Genomic DNA, 25484 nt, shown 5'->3' with positions numbered 1-25484 from the left:
GAACCATGGCTGCACGCGACGAGATCGAGCTCACAGAGCCCACGCGCGCTGCTCTCTCGCGCTCGTCGTCCTTCGCTTCCCTCGACGACAAGTTCTCGTCGCGCCCCTCCTCCCTCGCCCCGCTCCCCGACCTGCCCTCGACTCCCCCTCCCGACACGCGCTCGTTCGGACGGCGAGACTCGCTCGCACCCCATGGCGGCGCAGAGGCAGAGGAGACGGGCAGGCGGCTGCGCAGGCTCAGCATGGACGAGGGCGAGCAGGGCGCGGCAGAGCTTCCGCCCGTCGATAAGGGCAAGGGCGCCTGGGGCTTTGCCATGGCTGGCTTCGTGCTCGAGTGAGGTGACGACACCTGCTCTGGCGTGCGAGCTGCGGCTGATCGAGTGCGCGCTCCTGCAGGACCTTCATCGTTCGTCCTGGCGACTCGGGCCACGCTCGCGACGGTCGCGCTCACCTGATTCTTTCCGTGTGCAGTGGGGTTTCAGCTACACGTTCAGTACCATCCTCATCTACCTTCAGTCCCACGAGCCCTGGTCAAGCTCGTCTCTCGCCGCTTTGTCTGGCATCGGCACTATCCTCCTCGCTCTCATGTTCATGCTCCCGTGCGTCCACGGTCTCGCTCCGCTCTACGCACTTCCTGACGTGCTCATGGTGCTCGCAGCATCGCATGCATCACACTTTTCCGCCGCTACCCGGAATACGTCAAGTTCATGCTTTGGGGATCTGCTGCCGTCAATTGCCTGAGCATGCTCGCCGCCAGCTGGGCAAAGAAGGTGCACTGCGGTCTCATTACTACGAAAGAGCATTACTCTGACCCGATGGCTACGCGGAGTGCAGGTCTGGCAGCTCATCCTCCTGCAGGGCGTGCTGTGCGGAGTCTCGGGCGCAATCCTCTACGCCCCGGTGCTGCTCTGGCTCAACGGGTACGAGCACCTATTGCATCTTGATAGAGCTTGACTAAACTTGCCGAGCCCGCCTGCAGCTGGTTCCTCGAGCGGCGCGGCCTCGCGTCTGGTCTCGTCTTCTCCGGCACAGGTTTCGGCGGCCTCGTCTTCCCCTTTGTCATTTCGGGTCTCCTAGACAATTACGGCTTCCCGACCATGTGCCGCGCCTGGGCCGCCATCACCGCGGGCGTCTACGCCCTCGCGCTCGTGTTCCTCAAGCCGAGGATCCCGCTCACCAAGCCGCGCGGGCCGAGGACGCCTTGGCTGACGATCCATGATTTCCGGTTCGTCCGTGAGCCGGTCGTGCTAGCTATGGTGAGCTGCTTGTTACAGTCGCGCCTGCGCAAGCGCAGCACGACATCGTGCTGTGCTGCTCGAGGCGTTCCGTTTCATCTGCTGACATCCTGCTTCTCCAGACTGCCACCACCTTTATCTCTTCGCTCGGCTACATGCCCGTCTCGCTCTACCTCCCCGTCTACACGACGTCGCTCGCGAGCCCCGGCAAGGCGACCATCCTCGTCTCAATGTTCAACCTCGCGGGCTCGATCGGGAGCTCGCTCACGGGCTACGCGACCGACTACTCGCTCACGGTCAGCGTCGCCGTCATGGGCCTCGCGGGCGCCGTCCTCGCGCTCACGGCGTGGGGGCTCGCGAGCTCGCTCGGCGCAGTGTTTGCGTTTGCCATGCTCTTTGGCATGTTCAGCCAGATCTGCTCGTGCGCCTCTCCGCCTTCTCTCTGTGTCCTCTTCCCGGAAAAGGAGTGTTGACATTCCGCGGGCATGCAGCTGCTGGGGCGCAGCCGCGCGCGACGCCGCCGGCGCGAACCCGCACCTGTCGACCATGATCTTCTGCGTCTTTGGCATCTTTCGCGGGATCGCGTCGATCGTCGGGCCGTACATCTCGACTTCGCTGTACGAGGAGCACCTCTCGGAAGAGTCGTGCGTGCCTTTTCTCCCTTCCGGAACCCCCAGCCTACCATCCTTGTTCTCGTCCGAGTCCGCTCGCCTTCGCCCTCCTGTCTCTCTCCTGTCGCACTCGAGAACAAGACACTGACTCAGTGTTTGTCCGGCGCGCAGCTCGACGTACGGACGCTTCGGGTTCCGCAAGGTCATCGTCTTTGTCGGCTGCATGTCATTCCTGTCGGCGTTCGGCGGGCCGGGACTCAAGTGGGCGAAGCACGTCACGCAGAAGCGCAAGGAGGGGCTGAAGGGCTGACGAGACGGAATGAACGTGCTTTCGACCCGATCACGCACGCCGAGTGAGAGACTATGTCGATAATACAATTGAGCAAAGGTAAGGCAAAGGTAAGGGTCGACCTCAGCTCGATCTCGCCCTTTCTTTCCTCTCGCCGTCTCCGCTCTCTCGCTCGCCAGTTCCCCGCTGCTGCAAAGGGTCGCCGCGCCCTTGCTTTGCCACCGCGCCCACTCGCCCGCCATCCCGCGTCTACTCGAGCCCCGGTTGTCCCCGCTCACCGTCCCGCCCGACATCCCTCCGCTCGTCTCTGCGCACTCTGTGCGTCCCTTCGCGCCGCTCGAACGCGCCGTGGATCCGCGCGACTGACACTCCGAGCTCGCAGTCGGCCAACCAGCCTATGTTCCTGCGCGCCTGCGATCGACTGTCCGATTCTCATCCGCTCGTCCGCACCGCCCTCCTACTCTCGTAAAGTCCCCCCTCAAATAGCCCAGCATGGCCACCGTCAACATCCGTCGCGATGTCAAGGACAGCTTCTACCGCTACAAGTGCGTTCCGTGCGGAGTTTGTGCTGTGGAGTGTGGAGGCTGACTGCGCCACCGCCTGTGCAGGATGCCGGTCCTCCTCACCAAGATCGAGGGCAAGGGTAACGGCATCAAGACCGGTGCGTGCTTCTACACGCTGGCGCTAGCGGGCCTTGGCTGACGCACCGAACTCCCCCAGTCTTCCCGAACATGGCCGACGTCGCGCGCGCCTTGAACCGTCCTGCGTCGTGTAGGTCCTGCACGGCTCTCATCAGCCTGTCCGCCATGGAAGCTGACTCGCACTTCATCGACAGACCCGACCAAGTACTTCGGCTGCGAGCTCGGCGCGCAGGCGACCTTCAACGACGACACGGAGCGCTACATCGTCAACGGCGCGCACGACCAGAACCGCATGCGCGAGCTCCTCGACGGCTTCATCGACCGCTTCGTCCTGTGCCAGTCGTGCAAGAACCCCGAGACCGAGCTCATCATCACCAAGAAGGACTTCATCGAGGCCGACTGCAAGGCGTGCGGCCACCGTGGCGACATTGACCTCAAGCACAAGCTTACGACTTTCATTCTCAAGGTGCGTATCTGGAGCAGGGCTTGCGCATTACCGTGCGTTTGGGCTGTACGAGACTGACCCCTCTCGCTGCGCAGAACCCGCCCAAGAAGGCCTCGAAGGGCAAGAAGGGTGCTGCCGGCGCCGACTCGATCGCTGGTCAGCCCGCGCAGGTCGACGACGAGGACGACCAGGACGAGCTGTCGCGCAAGATCAACGAGGGCGCCGCGGCGCTCATGAGCGAGGAGCAGGCTGCCAAGCTCATCGCCGAGCGCGAGCAGGAGGGCTTCGAGGAGGACACGTCGGCCGACGCTGTGGCTGCGCGCATGGCTGCGCTCGGTGTCGCGGGCGGCTCGTCGCTCCTCGCCGACGACGACGACGAGGACACGGAGGGCCCGTACGGCGCGTTCGGCGGCTGGGTCGCCGAGAACCGCGGCCAGGTCTCGGCTGCCGCCATCTACCAGGAGGCCGAGTCGCGCGGCATCGCCACCAAGCACAAGACGCTCGTCGCCCTCATCCCCGTCCTCTTCACCGACAAGGTCGTCGAGGAGCTGCCGACCTACCTCCCCCTCCTCGCCAAGCTCACCACGTCGGAGAAGCACGTCAAGTCTCTTCTCGGCGGCTTCGAGATCCTGCTGGGCGAGGAGCAGCCCGAGTGCATCGCTCAGACCCCGAAGGTCCTCATGATGCTCTACCAGGCCGACATCCTCGACGATGAGGAGATGATCGCGCACTGGGCTTCGCACGTCTCGAAGAAGGTGTGTTGCCGCTCGTCTGACCTCGTCTGCATGGTCTGCTGACACACTACGCGTGCAGTACGTGCCGAAGGACGTCTCTAAGCAGGTCCGCAAGGCTGCGGAACCCTTTGTCGAGTGGCTCAAGTCAGCCGACTCGGAGGAGGACGAGAGCGACTAGTTGGTGTACTCTATGCATCTGACATTACACGCACCACTCAGCACCAGCATCATTCTGGACGAGTCTGATCGTATTGAGAGCAGCGGTTGCGCACGAGGAGGCGAGGGCTTTGACCCGGGTTCTTCGGCCTGCGTTGCCCATCGCCGCGAGCAAGCTGTCCTGCGTGCAATCTGCTCGATTTACAGCGAGTCCTCGCCTGCCGAGACAGCCGGGAAAGTGGTCGGATGCATGTTGACCTTCGCGTCGCGATCGACGGCGACGAGACGCGCTTGCCGAGTGACTCCAGGAAGTCGCCTGCCGCCCGCCTGACCTCCTGCCTTTGCTCCGTTGCGCTCTCCCGTTCGTTCAACACGCTTTGCTGCTGTCCGCGCGCCCTTGCGACGCCCTTGCTTGCGCCTCGCCTCTTCGTCCCCCACCGGAAATCAGCAATGCACGACCTCGGCACCTTTGACGGTGCCGGTGCTGGCGGCAGCGGGTCGCACCAGGGCCTCGCCTTCTCGCTGAGCAAGATTCTCGCCGAGAAGATGGCCCGCAACGCCCGCCTTGCTTCCTCGTCCTCGTCGTCCTCGTCCTCTGGTGGCAGTTCTGGGTCCGGCAGTCGCGCTTTTGGCAGCGGCGCGCTCGAGCAGTCGTATGGCGAGGGTGCAGGCGCAGGTGCGGCGTGGCTCATCCAACGATGTCCACCTGCGACTATGGCGCGACTCGACAGCGACGGCGGATGCTTCTGGTGCGCTCTTCCTCTCCGACCTCGTTCTTTTCCGGCCTGGTCACGCTCACCCGGCTCACGCACGCCATGCAGCGGCAAGCTTGACGCCGACGCTCCCCTATGTCACGGCTCAGACCAGAACGACCGCCGTGCGATCTGCGTCGAGGACCTGCGCGACGACGCGCAGCGCGACGAGAGCATCCACGCGCGGCTCCTGCGCGAGGACGCAGAGTATGCGCAGGAGGTCAGGCGGAAGAAGCTGAAGAAGGTGCTTCGCGGGGAGAAGCACGAGCGGAGCAAGAGGCGGAGGGCGACTTGCGGAATCGGTGCGTTGCGCTCTCTTGTCTCGGGACTTGCCGCCTTCGAGTCCCACATTCGTAAGCTACACGAGTATTGACCCTGGGGCACTGATGATACGGGACCTGCAGAGTTCCTCGCCGACTTTGAGCCGTCGCAAGAATCCTGTCCGATCGGCTTCGCTCGAGTTGGCGACAGCGACGACGACCCGTTCATCTGCCAGTCGACATCTTCACCCTACTCGGTACGCCCTGGGCGTTGCTCATCCGGCCGAGACGTATTGCTGACGAAAGAACGGCGCGCAGTGTGGAAAGGAACAGAAGGACTGCTACGCACAACCAGGCGTCCTGCAGGCGGAGTGTACCGAAGGCGGCTGCGAGATCAGTGCGTTGTCCTTCTTACCCACTCGCTGGGTCATTTGACGCTTGGTGGGGGACAAGCGCGACTGACCCGTTCCTGGCCTCGCTGCAGTGATGTGCCGCGAAGGCTGGCGGTTTCACGTCCTCAGCCCGGACGAAGACGCCGGCTACGGCTCGGCGTCATGTATCCCGAGCAAGCCTCTCTTCTTCAACCCGCCAGCATGAGGGAAGGCAACGGTTTGGGGGGTGGAAGCGGTACAGTCGCGTGCATGTCGGCCGTTCTGCGTATTAGAACGTCGACCTTTCTTCCTGTCGTATTCCTCTCGCATTTGTGGCATATGTTCAGCACGTATTGGAAGCCGGCCTATCGAACTTGTTGATTTGCGACGCGTTGTCCTCGTCGTTTCGATGCGAAAGGTCCGACTTGGCATCCATTTCTCCTCTTGCCGCTTGCGCAACGACTAGACGGGGCCTTTGACAGCATAACTCAACTGGAGCTACACATCACCGTCCGCCGCCAGTACAGTTTAGCAGGTCCTCATCCCTTCGTCCCCCTTGCAGCTTTCGCTCTGTCCGCACCGGTTCGCTCTCTCGCCCGTCTGCCCAGGACCCATTAGCGCGTGTGACTGCCGCAGGATGTCCGGCGCCGCGCAGTTCGTCGGCCAGACGATCAGCCTCGTCTCGAAGAGCGACGTGAGTCTCCGCAACGTCCCACCTCGGCTGCACCCGCCGCGCACAGCGTTCGAGGGTGCGAGACGTGAGGTTGACGCTCCCTTTGGCTCCAGATCCGCTACCAGGGCGTGCTGCACTCGATCGACCCGCAGGCTGCGACCATCTCGCTCGAGAAAGGTGAGCATTCCCTCGCATGCTTGCAGGGCTCATCTGGCACTGCCATGCACCCCTGCTGCTCTGCTTGAAGATCTGCTCACGATCTCACATGTACAGTCCGCTCGCTTGGAACCGAGGGGAGGAAGAGCAACCCGGCTGAGGAGGTCCCTCCCAGCGACAATGTCTACGAGTGCGTCCGGGCTACTGCCAGCTATTGGACGTGCACGCACTGACTGTGCATGAGCAGCTTCATCGTGTTCCGCGCGTCGGACGTCAAGGACCTGCAGATTGAGGCGGCTCCCGCTGCCGACGCTGCTCCGGCCGACCCGGCCATCGTAGGCGTGCGCGCGCTCTCTCTGGTATCACTCCTCAGCCGTCCACTGACCGGAGCGCGCTACAGACCGCCGCGCCCGCTGCTGCCGCCGCCTCGCCCGCCCAGTCGGCTGCCTCTCCTCCCAAGCCCCAGGCTCCTTCCGCTCCCGGCGCACAGTCGCCGTTCCCTCCCCCTCCCCCCCACCTCGCCGGCCCCGGCCAGTCGCCTTTCGCGCCGTACCCGCCCCCCTTCCCGCCCTCCCCCTTCGGCGCGCCCGGTCCGTTCGGGCCCTACGGCAACGCGCCCTTCCCGCCGCACCCTCCCTTCGGTGCACCGGGTCCCTTCGGTCCTCCTGGTCCGTTCAGCCCGCCCGGCCCTGGCGGCTTCCCCGGCCAGCCGCCGTTCCCGCCCGCGCCCGGCCAGCAAGGCTCGCCCTTCCCGCCCCAGCAGCCGCAGCCGCCGCAGGCGGGCGTGAAGAGCCCCGAGGCCGCGTCGGCGCAGGCTCCTGCCGCTTCCGGGCAGAAGACGAGCAAGTCGAACGAGGCGGTCGCGCATGGCGTGACTGCTGCCGTCGCTTCGGCCGAGCACCAGCGCTCGCTCAACGCAAACAAGTCGGCTTCGGGCGCACCGGCCACGCCCAACGAGACCCGCCCCGAGACGAACGGCGCGGCCGCGGCGGCCGCTGCGTCGCCGAAGAGGCAGCCCGCCGACATTGAGCAGCTCGCGAAGGACATGTCGCGCGCGAACCTCGGTCAGCAGCAGCCGCAGGGCCGCCGCGAGGACGGCGTCGGCGCGTCCATCTTCTCGGGTCCGGCGCAGGGCCAGAACCGCTCGGGCCGCGCGCTCCAGCCGTACGGCAATGCGCCGGGCGGCGCGCCGCCCAAGGCCGGCGTGCCGGTTCCGCAGGAGGAGTTTGACTTTGCCAAGTCGAACGCCACGTTCCAGAAGCCGTCTGCGCTCCCCGAGCCGGCTGCCGCTGCGCCCGCACCCACCAACGGCTCGTCGGGCGAGCAGGACGACTTTGTCGTCCCGCCTCCCGCCGCAGGCGCCGGCCCGACCGAGGACTTCTACAACCCGCAAAAGTCCTTCTTCGACACGATCTCGTCCGACTCGAAGACGCGCAACGACCCGGCGCAGCAGTCGGCCATGGGCCGCTACGGCGGGCCCAGCGGCGGAGGGTACGGCGGCGGCCGGTACGATCGCGCCAAGGAGCGCGAGCGCAACATGGAGGCGTTTGGCGAGACGGGCGCCGGGCTCGGGCGCGGTCAGCGCCGCGGTGGCGGCGGAGGAGGCGGGCGCGGTCCGCGCAGGCAGGGCGGCGGAGGAGGCGGCGGTGGCTACCGCGGCGGCGTGCGTCTACTTTTCTCTGACTGCCTCGGTAATCGCGTGCTGACGCGCAGACACTATGCATCCCGCGCAGCAACAGCAGCAGCAGCAGCAGCAGTACGGCCAGCGCCCGCAGTGAACGCTTCTCTCGCCCGCACCTTTCTCGACTCTCTGTAACTCCTCCGCATGCAAAAGGATTCGGATGAACGGCTCCATCTTCTGGCTCTCCTGTTTCGGGTGTGGACATGGACGCCCATGACTCCGCGGCTTCTCCGGTTCGTCGTCCGCTGCTTTTCATCTGGCGCTCCCCCTCCCCGCCGATGCCTTTCCTCGCTTCTCTCTTCTCTCTTTCTCTCTACGCTCGCGTATCCCATGTCGCATTCAGACGGGTATACTCGGCTTCTGGACAAGCTGCGGGATGCAGAGTCCGCCATTGAGCGCAGCATCGTTCGCGGCGCGGGACAACGCCATGCGGAAGCTGCTCAGAAGAGGGCTTCTGCGTGGTACACCGAGCGCCGCGACGACGTGCCCCAAGAATGGTATTACACGCTGAACGAGGAGCAGCAGAATGAGCTGCTCAGCGACGTGCAGGACGTGGTCTCGTACTACCAGGACTTTGGCTGCAGCCTCAACTCCGAGTTGGTATGCGCGGCTGCCCGCCTGTGCAGACGATGCGCACTGCTGAGCTGAAGTCTTGCTGCAGGCGTGTCCTCGCGCGGCCGGGCCGCACCACCTCTTCTCGAATTGGTTCCTCCTCATGGCTGTAAGTGGGCAGCGCCAAAGCCGACGCCTCTATGCACGTTCTTACCGCTGTTCTTGCAGAGCCTTTCCCGAGTCGAGTATGAACGCGCAATCATCGTCGATGTCATCGATGCGTCCGGCGGCACTATGAACTTTGCGTGGATGCGCCGTCTCCATCAAGTCAACTTCAGAGTCCGATGCCCTAACGAGCCCGCGAAGTGCTTCGAGTTGGTTCGCGAACTGCAGGCGTGCCACTACGGCTTGGTCCGCAACGACAAGGAGCGTTACGCCGTGCGTCCATCCACCGTCCTGGATGCTGTTCCGGGCGCGCTAATATGCTCCCTTTCAGCGCAATGAGCTGCTGCCTCGCCTGTGCCCCGAGCTTGTCAAGCTCATTGGTCACCCGTCGTCTAATTTAGCGCACGGCCACCCCATGAGGGTACGCAAGCTTCGCACGCTCAAGGCGTGGAGCGAGTTCAAGCTGACGGAGCACCGCATCTCCAGTCTCTTGCACGCGGGTCTGCGGCTTCCGATCGCCGCGGACTTCTCTCGCCAGGTCAGCAGCGGGTGTACCAGCAGACGCACGCGTCGGGGTGGTAGAGTGTGCGCGAAGCCGTGCAAGTGTGGATCGGGCAACTCTAGTACGATCAGTGAAGTCGGGAAGGAAGCGGAAGCAAGACGACTTCGCAGCTGTGGTTCGACTAGGGCAGCGCAGGACCGCAGCGGGAGCGCAGAATGCGGAAGCAAGCCACGATAGCAAGCGAAACAAGCGGCAACGCATCGAGTCGCACTCGCGCAGCGGAAGCACTAACGAAGTATGCATTGCGTCTCTCCTATTCCCTCCGTCCGCTCATTCAGGTCGAGTTGGATGCGTGCGTGCGGTGATCTACTTCTTCTTCGGGCCCGAGTTGAGCGGCTGGCCGATCCCCTGCCCGCGGAGCTTGACCTTGAGGATGCGCTCCATCTTGCCGAGCACTGCCGGGTCGGGCTTGGCCTTCATGTTCTCGTCTGCGAAGGGCGTGATCAGAGGAGGGGAGCGGAGAGGGCGAAGAGTGGGAGAGGCGATTGGACGGGTGGGGCGGGAGAGGCGTGCGATTCAAAAGGCGATGGGCCAGGTGCGCATGGGGTTCCACCATAGCGGAAAGACGAGGTGAGGGCAGATCGAGCCGCGAAGGTACGAAGGGAAAAGGAGGGGCGAAGGGAGATCGAGTAGAGGAGAGAATAGACGTCAGCGTCGTCGAAAGGCGCGCAAGAAACTCGCACGGAGACACAGGACGCACACTCCTGCACCACGGTCGACTTGAGGTTGAGCATCTTTGCGAGGTCGCCCTGACTGAGGGGCTTGGGCTGCCCCGACGAGTCGACGTAGCCCTGCCGTGCCTTCTGGATCACCTTTCCGAGCTCGAGCGAGACGGTCGGCGGCGGCGCGACCTCATTCTCGCGGTCGAGCTTGGCAATCTTGGCGTGGTCGGGCCCGGTCGCCAGCTTGTTGCCCGTCGCTGCGAGGCATCGACAGAGCGGAGGTCAGCGTAATGAACCGCGTGAAGATTGGCATCGCCCTTCTGTGCATGCGCCCAAGATCCTACGAGGCGCGTATCCCGCATTCACGCTGTGGAGCCTAACTCGGGATCCGCATGTGTAGACGGGAGCGACGTACCCTTGCGGTCGCCCTGCTGCGCCTTGTTCACCGGCGCACTCCCGCCGCCCGTCATAGGGTTACCGCCGCGAGTCTTGCTGCCGATGACGGTCTGTAGAGTGTAACGACAGCGATCAGCATGAGTTGCAGGCGCGACGTAAGACCGACATCGCCACCGAGTTGTGCAGCAAGGGTCGGCGAGGATCGCTAGGAGCGTCGAACGCACCTTCGAGTCCCAGTCGGTGATGCTGCCAGCCATTTCTACGAGCGGACGAAGTATGGGAAGGTCGGGCGAAGCGATGGAAGGAGCGAGGACAGGCGGTCGAGTCGGTCGAGGAGGAACGAGGTCAGCGCGGGCGCGGAGGGCGTGGAAAGGGGGCGGAACGCACTGTGCGTGTGTGTACGAGTGTGTTTGGGGGTCGGCTAGGTTCAACGGAGGAGCGGGCGCAGAGGAGAGCGAGTCGTGTGAGGGAGAAACGTCAATCTGCGGGGAGCGGGAGGGGCGACCTCACAACTTGCTCTTGCGGGGGCACTCTTTGCGCGAGTGTGTGCAGAGTGCTTACTTTGATTACTGCACCCGCACTCCCAGACAAGCACGAGAGAGCGGCGACGACTCCGACACCCTCTCGAACCTTCCCAAGCACCTTGGTCCGGTTCCTCGCGCTTCCCGCACCTCCTGGCTCTGCTTTGCACGCACTCAAGCACTCGCTAGACTCGCACAGCCTCGCACGCACCCGCGCAAGCCCCGCCCGTGCTCTCCTCGCCCGTGCAGCACCGCCTCCCCACTTGCCGCTCCTCCTCTCGCCTCTCTCTCCGCCGCACCCGACCCAGTTACCCGTAGGACCATGTCGACCACCGCCGGCGACGACGACTCTGCCCTCCGCGCCCAGGCCGACCAGCTCAAGCAGCAGGGCAACGACGCCTACAAGCAGCGCAACTTTGACCACGCCCGCGAGCTGTACCAGAAGGCGTGGGACACGTACCCCAAGGACATCACCTACCTCAACAACCTCGCAGGTGAGCGCGCGCCCTGCGAGCTCGGCTGGACGCGGATGAAGACGCCGTCGAGCAACTCGTACTGACTGCCTCGCAACCGGCGACCCCCGCGCACAGCCGTTTACTTCGAGGAGGGCAACTACGACAAGGCCATCGAGACGTGCGAGAAGGCCGTCGACGAGGGCCGCGAGTACCGTGCCGACTTCAAGCTCCTCGCCAAGTAGGTCCTTCCGCTCGCGCACGATCGCTTCAAGTGGCGTGCGGCCTGACGGTCGCTCCCTGCGCTCTCAAGCGCACTCGAGGTGATCAGAACAGCCGTGCGAGCGGGACTGACCTTCGTGCTCTCGCTCTGCAGGGCGTTCGGCCGCATCGGATCGTCGTACGTGCGCAAGAACGACTTTGAGAACGGCATCAAGTACCTGCAAAAGTCGCTCACGGAGCACCGCACGCCCGACATCCTCGCCAAGCTCAAGGACGCCGAGCGCGCCGCGGCCGAGCAGGCGCGCCTCGCCTACATCGACCCGGCCAAGGCCGACGCCGCGCGCGAGGAGGGCAACGCCGCGTTCCGCACCGGCGACTTTGCGAGCGCCGTCGGCCACTATGCCGAGAGCATCAAGCGCAACCCGGACGACGCGCGCGGATACACCAACCGCGCGGCGGCCTACACCAAGCTCATGGCGCTCCCCGAGGCGCTCAAGGACGCCGACAAGGCCATCGAGATCGACCCCGCATTCGGTGCGTGCCGAGTCTGTCCTTGAGTGCGTGAACAGACGAGACTCACAGCTCGCCCTCCCGCTTCGTTCGCGCACAGTCAAGGGCTACATCCGCAAGTCGCACGTCCTCTTTGCGATGAAGGAGTTTGACAAGGCACTCGCCGCGATCGAGGAGGTGCGCTTCGAGTTGTTCCCGATCACCCCGAAGATCCGCTCACTCACCCGTCCGTCCGTCCGCTCGCCCGCAGGCCGCAGAGAAGGACACGGCCAACGCGCACCAGAAGGAGATCTCGCAGCAGTTCGTCAAGGTGCAGCAGTCGATGGTGTCGTCGCGCGCGGGCGAGACGGACGAGCAGACGTACGCGCGCGCGATGCGCGACCCCGAGGTGCAGGCCATCATGTCGGACCCCGTCTTCCAGAGCATCCTCCAGCAGGCGCAGCAGGACCCCAAGAGCTTGCAGCAGCACATGATGAGCAACGAGGGGATCCGGAAAAAGGTCGAGGTGCTCGTTCGCGCGGGGTGCGTCTCTTCCGTTTCTTCGGTTCTCGAAGGGCTCTGGCGGCCCCTTCTCGTTGAAGCGGCTCGTCCTCGCACAAGAGCGTTATGTTAATCGTCGCTCTTTCTTGCCACAGCATTATCAAGACCGGTCCGCGCTAAAACCGTCACTCCCCCTTCCGCCTCGCCTCGCCTCCTTTCGCACCTGCAACACCTCGCTCCGTCACTCCGCTTCGATGCCGCGCGCTCGATACTGTAATGTGTATGAAATCTCACCAGGCAGCCCATGGAGACCAGAGAAGGGGAGAGAAGGCGAAGTCGCCTCGGTTGTGAAGTTCAAGTCGAAAACGGGGCATTGCCGAGCACGTGGTGTGCTTCGAGCAATGTGACTGCTGCAGGGTGCATCAAATGTTCTACTCGCACTTGTCAGCGCTTCCCTCGACCTCGACCGGGCGAGAAGCGGCTTGATCATGCGCAACCTCCGCGGGCGCCTCGCTTTCCTTCACCCTTGGCCTCGACGCACACGAGCGCGCACGCACCGCAGCACGCGATGGCGAGTCGCCCTGCATTCGCCGACCTCACCAACGCGGTGCCCCCCGCGACCGCGCAGTACCTCGCCGCCCTCGCTGTGTCGCTTCCCGCGCACACCGACTCTCCGCCCACCGCCGACCAGATTGCGGCGGGCGAGGCGCTGTGCAGCGCCTACGCGACCGTCCTTCGTTCCAGCGTCGACGTCCTCGGTACGTGCTTGTCTCGCGTGGTCCGGCGCTTCTGGCTCACCCCGCACTCCTCGTTCAACAGACCCGACGCCCGTCATCGCCAACCACGACCGCTCGTGCGAGTGGGTCGACGAGTGCAGGGCGCTGCGCGGCCTGCACAAGGCCGTCCAGGAGTTTGCGCCGGCGCCGGCGGGTGCAGGTGCGGGCGGTGCGGAGCAGGCGGGCGAGGGCGGTGCTGCCAATGCGTTCGCGCTGCTCGCGGGTGCGCTGGCTTCCTCGTCCTTCTGTGCGGCTTTTTGCTGACCTAGCATGCGCCTTCTCTTGCCGTCTTCCGCAGCCACGAGCGGCAACCCTCTCATGGCCGCCCTCGCCAACAGCCTCACCGACATTACCGCAACGCTGAACCAGGTCAACGACAAGGTGGGAAGACTCGAGAAGAAGGTTGACAAAGTGGAGTCAAACTGCGCCGCCGGGTTCAAGTCCCTCTCTGCCGCCCTCGCCCTCAACCAGTCGCGCGACGAGCTCCTGCGCCAGAAGCTCCACCAGCAGGGGTACGCTTTCATCGACCCGTCAAGTGTACGTGCAGTTTGTCTTCTAGAGGCTGCTCCGCTGACCCATCGTGCGTGCAGAACCTGGCCGCACGCGTGCGCTTTGCAGCTTGCCGCTTCATCGACCTGCCTCGAACGCTGACAGCTCCTTTCCTGTGCCAGTTACAAAACAAGGAGCTGATCAACCAGGGGAAGCGCCTGCTTCCTGTCTCGAGCGAGGCCGGCGAAGCCCCTACGGACGTCTGGGTGCGCACTTCGCTTTTTGGCCTTTCTGCCATACTATATACGTTCTGACAAAGTGCTTGCCTCTGTAGAATTTGCAGACGCTGAACTCAATCAACAACATGAAGATCCAGGACGTGCGTGACTGCGCCGATTTCTACGGCCTCGATCGGAGCGGCACGAAGGCCGAGATCGCCTCTCGCATTTTCGACCACCTGTCGGGCAGCGGTCTCGAGCTCGACGAAGCGGAGGAGGCAGGCGCTTGGGGTAAGGGGGTGGAAGCGTTTGTTTGGCAAGTCGAATCCTAAAGAGTCCTCAATCCTCTCTTCCGTGTACCTCCTCTGCGCTGTGTTCCGTTGTCACAATTTTGCAACTTCACAACGATTTCACTTCTGTTTCCAGAAAGCGCAGCGTCCTGTGCAGCGCTTCGGAGTGCACAAGCCAAGCGCAAGCGACAAGGCAGGAAGACTCGCAATCTCCTCTCCTACGCCAATTGGACCATCCGAGGTTGACAGCATAAGATGCACCGGTGACAGCAGTGCATTGCGAGCCCTTCAGTCCCGCCTTCGGTCCTCGCCCGGCCTCCCTCCGCCTCTCCGGTCGTTCTCCCCCCGCGACGAGCGGTGCTGATCCCGGTCACGCTCGCGGTCGCGGTCCCGCTCACGCTCGCGTTCGTAGTGCCGGTCTCGACGGTCGTCATCCCGCCTCGACGACCGCCGCTCGTCCCTCTCGCGATCGCGATCGCGGTCATCGCGTCGCGAACCTCCCCGCTCCCGCTCACGGTAGCGGTCGCGGTCGCGGTGTTCGTCGCGCTCGCGATCACGACGGGACGGCGAAGGCGGGGGTGAGCGAGACGGGTAGCGCGACGAGCGGCCTGACCGGGAAGGCGGCGGAGGGGAGCGCGATGCGCGGCGCGAGGAAGAGGTCGAGCCGTTGTGTGCCGAAGTCGATGGGAGAGGAAGGGGAGTCTGTCACGAGGCTCCAAGATCGTCAGGCTCAAGAGACCGGAAAGAGGGAAGCGCGAGAGAGACGCACAGTCCTGTCCGATCCGCCCGCCGACCCTTCGCGCGCCTGCTTCATGAGCGGCACGAAGCGCATGTCCTCGCGCTTGTCCCTCCGGGGCGCCTTCCCACCCTTGCCGCCCTTCCCGCCGCTGCCCTCGCCCAGCTCCTCCGCCATCGGCTTCGCGCCGATACCGAGCAGCGCAGGGCGCGAGCTGGGGACGTGCGCCTCGACGGGGCCGGTGCGCCCGGAACGGGAGGCCGCTTGGCCGGGCTGCCAGCCCATGCCGCGGAGCATGGCGAGGCCGAACTGGCCGACCGGGACGCGGGCGTAGTCGTCGAGTGAGGCCTGCGAAGAATCTCGGATATCAATGAATGGCTCTCTTGTGATTGTCACCCTGCGTGAGAGCAAGAGACTTTGACGCACCTCGTCCGGCCGCGAATCGAGGTCGCGCTTGAACGCCGCGTCCTCGTCGAGCGGTCCTCCACGCGCATCCGGCGCAGACTGGATAGCCTCGAGCTCCTTCTCCTCAGCGCCCGCGCCCGCTTGCCCGCCGAGAAGTTCGCGCAATGCGCGCTGCTCCTCCGTCTCTGGCGCGGCGGTCGTCCGCGCGGGCTCGGCAGCGTCCTCCCCCGTGGTAGGCGCAGGTTCCGCCTCCACCGCTGCTGCCTCCCTCTGCGCGCGCCTCGGCGCCGGCTGATCCAGCCCACCGACGACCTCCTCGTCATTCATGCGCTCGACGTTGCCGACGGGCGTCTCATCCCTCGCGCGCTGCCCCGCCGACATGCTCATGACGCCCGTCGCCGATCCCTCGGGGAGATACATCTCGCGCTTCTTGCGCAGGGGCCCGCCGTTTCGGCCGGCGCGGAGCTCCTCGGCGGCGAGGCGCCAGTCCTTGTTCGGGAGGGCGGGGATGACGAGCGGTCCGGTCGGGGCAGATTGGTGCTTGCTGCATGGTCGATAGGTCGGGGGGTCAGTTCCGCCGCATTGTCTTCGCAAGAGCAGCGTCGAGAGACCCAGAAAGCCTCGCTCGACCGCCCCAGTGCGCCTTGAGCACGAGAACCGGACGCACCTCTTCGCGCCATCGCGGCCAAACTCGACGACCTCCTCGTCCCCGAGCCGCGGACGCTTGCGCTCCCGACCACCGTGCTGCCCGTTCCTGCCGGCGCCATCGTGTTCGTCGTCGCTGTCATCCGACGCAGGCGAGCCGCGGTGGTTCCGATGACTTGTGCCCGATGAAGCGCCTGCAGCGCGCCGCGACGTCGAGGCGCTGCTGCCGGGGCGCGACGGAGGTGCAGACGCAGCTGCAGAGCTCGGGCGCGGCGGAGCGGCAATCTTGAATGAGATGCCGCTCATCGTCGCAGTGAAGCGGAGGAGAGTATCCAAGGTTTGCATTCGAACGGCGGAAGGCTATTGCAGCGTAACGCAACTGCTACCAAAGTCACGCACATCTCGCGAGTTGAGGGTTCACGTGCACGGCATATCCTGATTGCAGCACAAGCGGCTCTACGCAAGGTGCATCGGGTTCTTCGATTGCTGTGTGGCCTGGACCTACGAAGTCTGGCCCGTCGCCACCTCGTCACAAGGTGGGATCCGCCTCCTTTGCCCGAATGGCGCCTCCCGCGCCGGTTGCGAAGGAAACACCTCCGTTCCTGCACAGGAGGGTGGGTGGGCGAGGGGATGGGCGGAGAAGAACGGAATTTGACCAAGTGGACGGCGGGTCCGGCAGCGCAAGAAGCGCGGCTGCAGTGCGACCCTAGTCAGCCAAGAGCTCCGATTGTCTCCACATGGAAGTAAGTACATACCGGAGCATCTTCCCTGCAGAAGGTGGCGCTTGCCAAGCTGCCCTCACCCGACCACCGAAAGCACCACGGCCGTGACCGTGAGCCCGAGGACCGCGCCCGCGCTGACAGCCATCCACGCGAGCTCGTACCCCTCGAGCGGCTGGAACCTCATCCTGTACGCCTTGCCCGCCGCCGCTCCCGCTCCGCCCGCCGCGCCCGCGCCCATCTCGCGCATCTCGACGCCCCTCCCGCGCCGGTCGTCGCTGTCGTCCTCGTCGTCGTCATAGTCGAGCGCGTCGACCTCGTCGCCGTCGAGGGCAAAGTCGTACGCCCCGCCGACGAACGGCGTCTCGCCCGTCGCGGGCGAAGGGCCATCCGCATCGTGCCGCTCGCCGTATTGCGTCGGGTGAACGCTCAAGAACGAGAAGGCGCGAGCTCGAGATCGCCCGCCCGGCTTGCTGACTCCTCCAGTCGCGCCTTCGCCAACGAGCGGCGTGCCTGCGGGCGTGGACGCGGCGGTCGCGACGAGCGGAGGCGCGGGCGGGAGCGTCGTCGACGAGCGGGCGGGCGCGCCGCTGCCGAGGTACGGCGAGTCGGTGTCGCTCAGCGCCAAAGACGTGTCGCCGGCTGCGGGGCTGTAGGCGTAGCCCGACGTCTGCGGGCCCGAGAGGTGGAAGAGGTCGTCCGAGAGCGAGCCCGTCGACGACGCGATCGAGTGCCGGCGGTTGTAAGGGTGCATGCGGGCCAGTCGAGCAAGTGCAGTGCAGTCGCCACAAGCGTGTCTTGCGAGCTGCAGCCGCGAGAGCGACGTTGTAGTCGGAGCGAAACAGTTGCGACTTTGGTTGTACGATGACCGCGTCGCTCATCACCGCACGGCGGTCATAAAAGACTGTAAGCCGCTGCTACTGGGCTTCTGAGAGGCATCTGTGTGACTTCAGGCCTGTCCGCGGTGTCGTGACCCCTCCCCGCATCTTCATCTTTCGCTTCCGTTTGATGACGGTCTCGGTCGCTCTCCTCCTATCGCCTGGTCTCAAGGCGTGCAGGACCCGGCTCGTTGCGTAGGATGTCGTGCTCTCTGTGTGTCGCGCTAGACAAACGGCAGTGTGAGCCCTTCCATCGCCTCGACATTGACCGGGACGAACTGAACCGGCGCGATCAGCCTGGCCTTGTCGCTCAGCTGGCCTATACCCAGTAGATCTGGATTGATCACACCTGCGCTCAGACCCCACCGGCTTGTCGGCTTACCCTGACACCGCATTGCCCGTCTGCTCCGGCTCTTCCACCTACCGGAGCGTCTCGAGATTGGCGGACATGCCCGCCGGCTGCTGCTCTACCTGCAAGGCAGGAGGAAGCGCACTCTGTTCTGCCTGGTGTACCCTTCAGATGGCCCCGCCTCTAGCAAGCGTACTGCAGGTGCTTTGCCGCGGCTGTCCGCGCAGGCTGCGCCGTGATCAAGCGCGCCTCTTGCCTCATTACTCTCGGGCTTGCAGCTGTCTCTCACGCGTTACAACAGGTTCTGTGTGAAGGCTCTGAAGCTTCCTGAGGCCTACTATCAGGGCGTTTGAGCACGTGTGCGTCTTGTCGGACATCTTCTGCTGCGCGTTACACGTCAAATCGGACGACGTCCCACTCGGAGTGCCGCTGACACCTATGTGCACCTCTTCCCTCCGCTCTTTCAGGCCTCAGGAGTGAACGCCCACCGTGTTGTGGGTCGAGATAAAGATGGGCCAGGCCGCCGCTCCTTTCGGACCCGCTTGTGCTCAGCGTTAGCGGCACTTCCCTTCATCTGCTTGCTTTGCTACAGGCTTCAGCTCGGAGTACGCACGTATACACGGGGCTTGACTCTTGAGCTGGAGCAACGAGCGCTTGTTTCGACATGTCACCGACTCAGCAACTCAGCGGGTAAAGTCCACTGACCTGTCGCCACGCACCCGCTCAATCGAGCCTTCTTCAGTCTAGCGTACAGCTCTGTATCTCGCGTCGCTCCAGTCTACGTCCCAACCGGTCAAGAGGCAAAGCTCAAGCCCCTTTGGCTTTTTTGCGTCGGGGTGCGACTTCTGTCACCCTCTCTCTCAACCCTGTCTCAATGCCATCGACTGGATTCCAGCTACCGTCGCTCGGCGCGGACTTGACCCCGAATGCTCTACATTGAGACAGTGAGCTCAGAGAGCCGCCTGCGCGACGCAGCGCACCCGACGCTGTCCAAGCATGCGTGAGCACAAGCCGGTCACGTATTTCCGGGCTAACTCATTCACCTGGCATCCACTTGCGCGTCCAAACAAGCCATCACAATGTCATAAGCAGGCTGCATTGCCACTCAATGTGCGCTTGAGAAGGTTGGACCGCTCGCGCAACTTTGGCCCGCAGCGTGTCCTAACCCAACAGCAGAACAAGTGGAATTACAGAGCAGCTAGTACGCAAACGACTCTTGCCTTCCCCGCGCCGCGCCGGCAGCGTGCGACATGCGGTAGATTGCCTGCTGCCGAGGCGAGAGCGACACGTGTGCGAGGGAGTGCGCGGCGCCACGTTCACGCTTGATCTGTTCATCGAAGAACTTGCTCCATTCTCGGTCCCAGCCCTGCAAGGTGCCTGTCAGCGGCGTTCAAGCTGGCGTTGGACGTAGCCGAGACGCCTCCTCTGCAAAGAAGGCTTGTACGTACCTCGAGGTATGGACTGGGCGAGCGCGGGGGCTGATCCGCAGCAGGTTATTGAATCAGGTCAGTCTCGCCTGTCGAGGAGTAGGTAGGGAAGCTCAGAGGCACCGGGCTCTCCGGTCTGCTTTTCCGCACTTGATTCTTGTGCTCCCGTCGCTGCGCGTCTGCCAATCAGTTTCAGAGCGGCGGTAGACAGAGTACAGGGAGACGCACTGCGGCCGCCACGGAGTTCGAGCCTGCACGTGGCTCGTTTCGCTCGCCGACCGAGCCGGACGCAATTGCCGTAGGTCGCTCGGCGCGCTGCATGAGCCGGATGCGCGCGTCGACCTTCGCCGCAGACAGGCCTCAGCGCAATGTAAAGCTGACGAGAGGTGGAAGGATAATTACTTCGATTTCGTGGATGACGGTCCGCTTCTTTCGGATTCCCTCGAAGATGCTTTCGCGTCCTGTTGACAAGTTGTCAGCCCGAGGCGAGCAGAAGTGACCCAGGCTAGACCGAACACTCACTGGAGCGGAGGGATTGACGCCGTCAAGAAGTGCTGGCGGTCAGCAAGGGTGCATGCGGAGCAACGAAGTGAGGAAAAGCCGCCCACCGTCGCCTCAGCGCCGCTTTAAGGAGACTCGCACCTCCCCTCCCGTTTCCCGAGCCAGCCTGTCATGTCGCTCGATTCAGCACCAAGCGTGCGAATGCGCCGAGAAGGGCGCGCACTTTCTTGCTCTGTGGATCGCAAGCTTCAGCCGTCCGTCTCAGGGGTGTAGAAGTGGTGCGGAACGCACCAAGTCGACCTGAATCTGTTGCACGATCTCGTCGTCACGGGCCGGATGCTGTTGGCCGACGCGTTAGTTAGGGCAAGCGGGTTACGACGGTTGACACCAACCAGGTTGTCCAGCGTGGGCTGCGCATGTACGGCGGCGTCGGTCAGGACGAGCCAGAAGTGCTCTTGCCATTCGTCCGGCAGCAAGCTCCAAATGCAGAAGGCGGTGGCATGCTCCAGCGTCTTGTACTTTTTGAAGGGGAGCGACGTCGGCACCGTCGTGAACAGGTTGTCGTACTCGGCCACCCGCTTCAGCCAGTCGTCGCGCTCGCCTGGAGGAACGCTCAGAGCTTGGAGCCTGCGGCTGAGCTCGCGGTACTCGCTGTACGAGTGGCGCTCGTACGCCTCTTCGACCGATGCGCTGCGTTCGCGCGGATGCGTCGCAGAATGAACCATCTCGAAGACGGCGGAGGGAGGAAAGGGAGGACGACGAGCAAGCAGATGGCCGAGACAGGGCCCAGTAAGCGGAAAGTCCGCGCGTTCTGCGGACGGAAGCGCGACAGGAGAAGCAGGACACAGACGAGAGCAACAGGGGCACGCCGAGCGTGACGCGCGAGACGGCAGAGCGGAGGAAGCCAGCTAGTAGACTGATGCAGCCCACAAGCGCGACAGCCCGGACGAAGAGGCAGCGAGACGAGCGGAAATCAAGCTGAGTGGAAGCGAGGGGAAGGGACGGGATCGCCGACTCGCAGCGTCCTCCTTCTGGGCAGGCAGCCTCTAGGAAGCTGCTGACGACAGTACAGGCAGCTCACGCCCGTGACAAGCCCGTCGCAGCAAGTGAGGACACACGAGCGTTCCCCCTCTTCCCGTTCGTCGTCACTCGCCCTCGAGCCCCGCCCGCTGCCCACACCCCGCGCACAGCTCGAGCGCGACGCCGAGAGCGTGCAGAGTGAGTCCATCGTCCTGCCTATCCGCCCGACGCTGCCCAGCAGCTCGTTACCCGCGGTGGAGCGGCCCCGCCTCGTCGCGAGGGGCCGGTCGGGCGACAACGACCCGGTCAGCCTCGACGCGGCACTGTGCGGCCCTGGACGAGCTGATAGGGTCTAGAGGAGCTACTGGCCTACCTGCCTGCGTCCTCACGCACTCGAACGAGCTCGAGACGAGCGCAGGAGGAGCTCGTGTCGGCAGCGACGAGACCCGCCGAGGGCGCGTGCACTCACAGCACAGGACGAGCTGAGACGCAGCCTGGACTGGGCCCGAAGAGCTCGCGGACTGCCTCAGCGGGTTCACGCACTGCTTGCCCCGGTCGGCGGGCGCGATGGCCCCCCTGTTCGCTCCGCTCCACTCGCTGACCCTCGCTCCTTCCGCGCGCACTGCAGGAACAGCCGCCAGCCCGCCATGCTCCCGTGGAATCCGCCGTCCTCCTTCTCCCTCGGCGGCGACCAGCACCGCTTCGGCTACCCGGGCCCCGACCAGCAGTCTGGAGGTCCGCAAGGCCAGCAGCCCAACTCGCAGCAGCAGTCGCCTCTGCAGCAGCAACAGCAGCAGTCCCCGGGCGGACCGCCGCTCCCGCCGCCCGGGCAGCAGGCGTATCCGCCCATGACGCTCGCCGCGACCCTCCACTTCCTCCAGAGCGAGCACCGCCGCTATGCCCGCGACCGCAACGAGTGGGAGATTGAGCGTGCAGAGATGCGCGCCCGCATTGCGCTCCTCGAGGGCGAGAAGCGCGGGAACGAGGCGGCGCTCAAAAGCCTCGGGAGGAGGTGCAAGATGCTCGAGATGGCCCTCCGCGGCGAGCGGTACGTCGAGCTCTGCGTCCGTGCCCTGCCGCTCTTGCTGCAGCGCGGATCATGCTAGCGGCTTTTCTCCGACGAGACTGACTTGGTCCTCTTGCACAGGTCCAAATTCCTCTCGACTACGAATGCCCTCGCCGGCAGCTCTCCCTCCGTATCCGGTACCGCCTCTCCCGTACCCGGTGCTGCGCCAACTCTGCCAAAGGACACCTCGATCCTTGCGCACGGCGGCATTCCTCCCGGCAAGCTCGCCGCGCTGCAAAAGGAGGCCGGCGGTGCATCGACTGCACCCGCGGCTCCGAGCACGCCCGCGCCCGCCGAAGCGCCCAAGTCGGCGCCCATGACTGCATCGACGAGCTCGCCCGGGCAGGCTGCCGGCCTGACCCCCGCCGCTGCTGTCGCCGGCGCGCCCGTCAACGGCTTCTCCTCCGGGACGTGGTCGTCGGCCGCTCCCGGTTCCGCTGCTGCCGGCGCCGCGACTGCCTCGGGGCGCGACCCGCGGGGCAAGGCCCGCTCGCGCGAGTACCTCAAGCAGTGCCTCCAGGAGATTACCTACCTCACGTCGTCGGCGACGCTCAACCCGCTCGCAGCGCACTCGTACGCCGCGCCGAGCGTCCCGCGCCCGCGAAAGGTCCTCCCCGACCAGGTTCCGCCCGCGAGCGGGCCGGGCGTCATCAACCTCGGTGGCGCGGGCGGCGCGCCCGCCGGCTCGGCGCAGACGGGTGAGGTCCCGCCACTTGCGGGCGCCGATCCCTCTACCGCATCGGCGGCCCCAGCCGCGCCCTCCTCCGTTCTCCCGCCCGTGCCTACCTCGTCGGCTGCTGCTCCGCCGACCGAGACCGCCAGCAAGCCCGATCTCCTCTCGTCATTCCCCTCGGACCCGCCCAGCGCGTTCGTCCCGCTCAGGCGGCAGATTTCGCAACCGGGCCAGCCCGGTTCGGTCCGCGGCGGCAATCCGCAGCGCGAGGACGAGATGGACCGCGCGATCGCAGAGCTGAGCGCGCCGGCACCTTCGGCCGCCGCCGAGGAGGCCGAGCGCAAGCCGCAAGACTCGAGCGCCGCGCCTGAGGGCGACGACGCACCGCAGCTTGCGCCGAAGGACGAAATCGTGCCCGAATCGCTCGTCGACGAGGTGCTCAACGCTGCGCCGGGCGCTGCGGGCGAAAAGGCTGCGCCTGGATCGGCGGACGGGGCGAGCGCGGGTAGCAGCGAGGCGGAGCTCGTCGAGAAGGCGCAGGAGGCAGCGCCCGAGGCGAACGAGGAGAAGCCCGACGACGCGGACGCTGAGACCGCGAGCGCAGCGGCGGGCGAGGAGGAGAAGGGCGCGGAGCAGGCTCCGTTCGAGCCTGTCGCCGAGTCGAGCTTGAAGAAGGACGACAGCGGAAGTGCTGCAGACGAAGCCGTGCGTCTCTCCTCGGATTGAGATTCTTTCGGCTAGCTGACAAGTTCTCCCCTCCATCTGCATCCCCTTCGTCTTCCTCTGTTTCGCCCTTCGGCACATCTCGTTCGACTTGTCTCTCGGTATAGCCCTCCAGCTCGCCGACTCCTCCGCCTCCGTCCGTCTCGTCAACAACAACGGCCCTGGCGCAGGCAGCCGCGCCGGAACTCTCGCTCGCGGTCGTGCAGGACGCAGCGCCCTCGGCGGCCTCTTCGGGGCCGGAGACGAAGGAGGAGGCGGAGACGTCGAGCGCGGCGACGGCGCCGCCGCGAACAGCAGCAGCGGAGGAGGCGGAGGAGAAGGAGGAGCCGCGCGCATGAACGGGGCGGAGGGGGCGGACGCAGACGGAGACGAGGAGGTGCCGACGGCCATCTTCAGGCACGAGGCGGGGGACGCGGAGGCGTGGAGGACCAAGCTGCGCGAGGCGGGTCGGCGTGCATACCCGGGCTTTGCGGGCAAGGTGGGCGTGGCCGCGAGCGCGAGCGGCGGGGATGCCGAGCTCGAGGCGCTCGAGTGGGATCTCGAGGGAGCGGACCAGGGCGACGGCGAGGACGAGGGCGAGGCCGGCGCAAAGAGCGGGAGGCGGCGGCGCGAGAAGCAGGGCATCGAAGAGACGGTTGGCCTCAAGGACGGCGAACGCTTCGTCCCGCACAAGGTGCTCAAGAGCCACCTCGACGCGGTCCGCGCCGTCGTGTGCCTCGGACCCGCCGGCGGCGGCCTCGCCGACGCGCAGTTCGCCAGCGCGAGCGACGACTTGACGATCAAGATCTGGCGCGGAGTCGATGGGTCCGTTTCACCCCTACAAGTTAACGCCTTGCTCTGGACTGACACGATGACGCCCTGATGCAGCGCACGCGTCGACCACGAGCCGACGATGACACTGCGTGGCCACACTGCACCGGTCACTGCGCTCGCCATCATCCCTTCTTCCTCTTCAACGTCGGACCCGACGCTCTTCTCAGCATCGCTCGACTCGACTATCCGCGTCTGGGCGCTCCCCGTCGCGCCGCACAAGACGTACGACCCTGTCGACCCCACTGTCTTGCTCGGCGTCCTCGAGCCCAACGCCGATGCCGTCTGGGGGCTCGCCACGTTCGCGCAAGGCGACCGTCTCGCCTGCATCACGGCCGACGGCGCGATCCAGGTCTGGGACTGGCAGGAAGGCAAGATGCTTGCGAGCTGGACGTACGGCGCCGACAGAACGAGCGACGATGTGCCCACAGGCTCGCTCAAGAAGCGTCTGGCGCAGCAGCCGACTCCCACTGCGGTCACTGTCGTCTCACTCGAATCTGACGACGGCGCAGGCGTGAAGGAGTTGCTTGCCGTCGCGTTCCAGAACGCTGTCGTCAAGCTTTTCGACCCGTCGGCGGGCGACGAGGTCCAGCGCCTCGAGGCCGATGTTTCGAGTGGTGCGTTGGATAGCCAGTCACGAGTGGCAGACGTGCTAACATCTGCCTCCTCTCCGCAGACGGCGGAGCGGACGCGCAGATCAACGCCCTTGCCGCCCACCCGACTCTGCCGCTTCTTGCGACCGCGCACGAAGACCGCTATGTTCGTGTATTCGACTTGAGGACCGGTGCGCGCAAACTTTCGCGCTGCTGCTTTCGACCTGCCCGAGACTGACACCGCGGACCCTGCAGGCGCCTGCCTCGTCTCGCACCTCGCCCATCTCGACGGCGTCACCTCGCTCGCCTTCTCCCCCGCCAAAATTTCGTCCAGCACGGCTGAACAGGCTATCCTTCTCGCCTCTGCATCGCACGACGCCTCGCTCCGCTTGTGGAAGCTACAACTCGCCGCCGACGGGACGGCAACGCTTGTCTGCGTCCAGGAAGCCTCGTCGCACCGCGTCAAGGGTGTCGAGGGCGTACTCGACGTTGCCTTGGTCCCGAACGGCACGGCTTTGGTGACGTCCGGAGCCGACGGCACCGTCCGCGTGTGGAAGCATTGAATACGCCTTTCCCTCTCTTCGTCCTTCCTCGCTCCCCTGCGTCTTGGTTCCGCTACCCTCGCACTTCTCTCCCCTCT

At 65.1% G+C, this 25484-nt stretch overlaps 12 protein-coding genes across 12 annotated transcripts; 8 read left to right on the top strand and 4 right to left on the bottom strand.

Moving 5' to 3' along the window:
- Positions 1–5: 5 nt before the first annotated feature.
- On the top strand, positions 6–2156 carry JCM10292_000606 (uncharacterized protein; the record flags this gene model as incomplete). The annotated part of the gene is made up of 9 exons (XM_076651008.1): positions 6–334; positions 397–406; positions 472–599; positions 659–770; positions 835–920; positions 980–1256; positions 1358–1656; positions 1727–1879; positions 2018–2156. The coding sequence occupies 9 exons, from the start codon at positions 6–8 to the stop codon at positions 2154–2156; spliced, it is 1533 nt and encodes a 510-aa protein (XP_076503425.1).
- A 471-nt stretch (positions 2157–2627) lies between these two features.
- Positions 2628–4133, top strand: TIF5 (translation initiation factor eIF5; the record flags this gene model as incomplete). Its single annotated transcript, XM_076651007.1, has 6 exons — positions 2628–2680; positions 2744–2796; positions 2856–2906; positions 2971–3242; positions 3317–3976; positions 4035–4133. 6 exons carry the CDS (start codon positions 2628–2630, stop codon positions 4131–4133), a joined length of 1188 nt encoding a protein of 395 aa, XP_076503424.1.
- A 428-nt stretch (positions 4134–4561) lies between these two features.
- JCM10292_000604 (uncharacterized protein) lies at positions 4562–5720 on the top strand (the record flags this gene model as incomplete). Its single annotated transcript, XM_076651006.1, has 5 exons — positions 4562–4860; positions 4933–5165; positions 5268–5380; positions 5442–5520; positions 5608–5720. The coding sequence occupies 5 exons, from the start codon at positions 4562–4564 to the stop codon at positions 5718–5720; spliced, it is 837 nt and encodes a 278-aa protein (XP_076503423.1).
- Positions 5721–6131: 411 nt separating this feature from the next.
- Positions 6132–8101, top strand: SCD6 (Scd6p; the record flags this gene model as incomplete). Its single annotated transcript, XM_076651005.1, has 6 exons — positions 6132–6188; positions 6281–6344; positions 6441–6513; positions 6571–6664; positions 6724–7986; positions 8057–8101. The coding sequence occupies 6 exons, from the start codon at positions 6132–6134 to the stop codon at positions 8099–8101; spliced, it is 1596 nt and encodes a 531-aa protein (XP_076503422.1).
- Positions 8102–8334: 233 nt separating this feature from the next.
- On the top strand, positions 8335–9303 carry JCM10292_000602 (uncharacterized protein; the record flags this gene model as incomplete). Its single annotated transcript, XM_076651004.1, has 6 exons — positions 8335–8604; positions 8666–8725; positions 8785–8895; positions 8950–8994; positions 9053–9142; positions 9208–9303. 6 exons carry the CDS (start codon positions 8335–8337, stop codon positions 9301–9303), a joined length of 672 nt encoding a protein of 223 aa, XP_076503421.1.
- A 286-nt stretch (positions 9304–9589) lies between these two features.
- MBF1 (multiprotein-bridging factor 1) lies at positions 9590–10598 on the bottom strand (the record flags this gene model as incomplete). Its single annotated transcript, XM_076651003.1, has 4 exons — positions 9590–9711; positions 9984–10202; positions 10361–10451; positions 10566–10598. 4 exons carry the CDS (start codon positions 10596–10598, stop codon positions 9590–9592), a joined length of 465 nt encoding a protein of 154 aa, XP_076503420.1.
- A 586-nt stretch (positions 10599–11184) lies between these two features.
- On the top strand, positions 11185–12706 carry STI1 (Hsp90 cochaperone STI1; the record flags this gene model as incomplete). Its single annotated transcript, XM_076651002.1, has 6 exons — positions 11185–11356; positions 11453–11555; positions 11691–12070; positions 12147–12223; positions 12297–12568; positions 12682–12706. The coding sequence occupies 6 exons, from the start codon at positions 11185–11187 to the stop codon at positions 12704–12706; spliced, it is 1029 nt and encodes a 342-aa protein (XP_076503419.1).
- Positions 12707–13094: 388 nt separating this feature from the next.
- Positions 13095–14341, top strand: JCM10292_000599 (uncharacterized protein; the record flags this gene model as incomplete). Its single annotated transcript, XM_076651001.1, has 6 exons — positions 13095–13284; positions 13346–13525; positions 13601–13839; positions 13893–13907; positions 13974–14057; positions 14126–14341. 6 exons carry the CDS (start codon positions 13095–13097, stop codon positions 14339–14341), a joined length of 924 nt encoding a protein of 307 aa, XP_076503418.1.
- A 246-nt stretch (positions 14342–14587) lies between these two features.
- On the bottom strand, positions 14588–16391 carry JCM10292_000598 (uncharacterized protein; the record flags this gene model as incomplete). Its single annotated transcript, XM_076651000.1, has 4 exons — positions 14588–15001; positions 15069–15383; positions 15462–15984; positions 16108–16391. 4 exons carry the CDS (start codon positions 16389–16391, stop codon positions 14588–14590), a joined length of 1536 nt encoding a protein of 511 aa, XP_076503417.1.
- A 492-nt stretch (positions 16392–16883) lies between these two features.
- Positions 16884–17558, bottom strand: JCM10292_000597 (uncharacterized protein; the record flags this gene model as incomplete). The annotated part of the gene is made up of 1 exon (XM_076650999.1): positions 16884–17558. One exon carries the CDS (start codon positions 17556–17558, stop codon positions 16884–16886), a length of 675 nt encoding a protein of 224 aa, XP_076503416.1.
- Positions 17559–20128: 2570 nt separating this feature from the next.
- Positions 20129–20684, bottom strand: JCM10292_000596 (uncharacterized protein; the record flags this gene model as incomplete). Its single annotated transcript, XM_076650998.1, has 3 exons — positions 20129–20191; positions 20251–20298; positions 20352–20684. The coding sequence occupies 3 exons, from the start codon at positions 20682–20684 to the stop codon at positions 20129–20131; spliced, it is 444 nt and encodes a 147-aa protein (XP_076503415.1).
- Positions 20685–21626: 942 nt separating this feature from the next.
- Positions 21627–25407, top strand: JCM10292_000595 (striatin; the record flags this gene model as incomplete). The annotated part of the gene is made up of 6 exons (XM_076650997.1): positions 21627–22027; positions 22127–23423; positions 23557–24245; positions 24309–24868; positions 24928–25035; positions 25100–25407. 6 exons carry the CDS (start codon positions 21627–21629, stop codon positions 25405–25407), a joined length of 3363 nt encoding a protein of 1120 aa, XP_076503414.1.
- Between the last annotated feature and the right edge of the window lie 77 nt (positions 25408–25484).

The sequence above is a fragment of the Rhodotorula paludigena genome (genome assembly GCF_050403205.1).
Source record: "Rhodotorula paludigena JCM10292 DNA, Rt_paludigena_JCM10292v1_ctg44, whole genome shotgun sequence".
Lineage (NCBI taxonomy): Eukaryota > Fungi > Basidiomycota > Microbotryomycetes > Sporidiobolales > Sporidiobolaceae > Rhodotorula > Rhodotorula paludigena.
The sequence above is the reverse complement of the archived record's forward strand: the minus strand, read 5'-3'. Positions and strand labels throughout refer to the sequence as shown.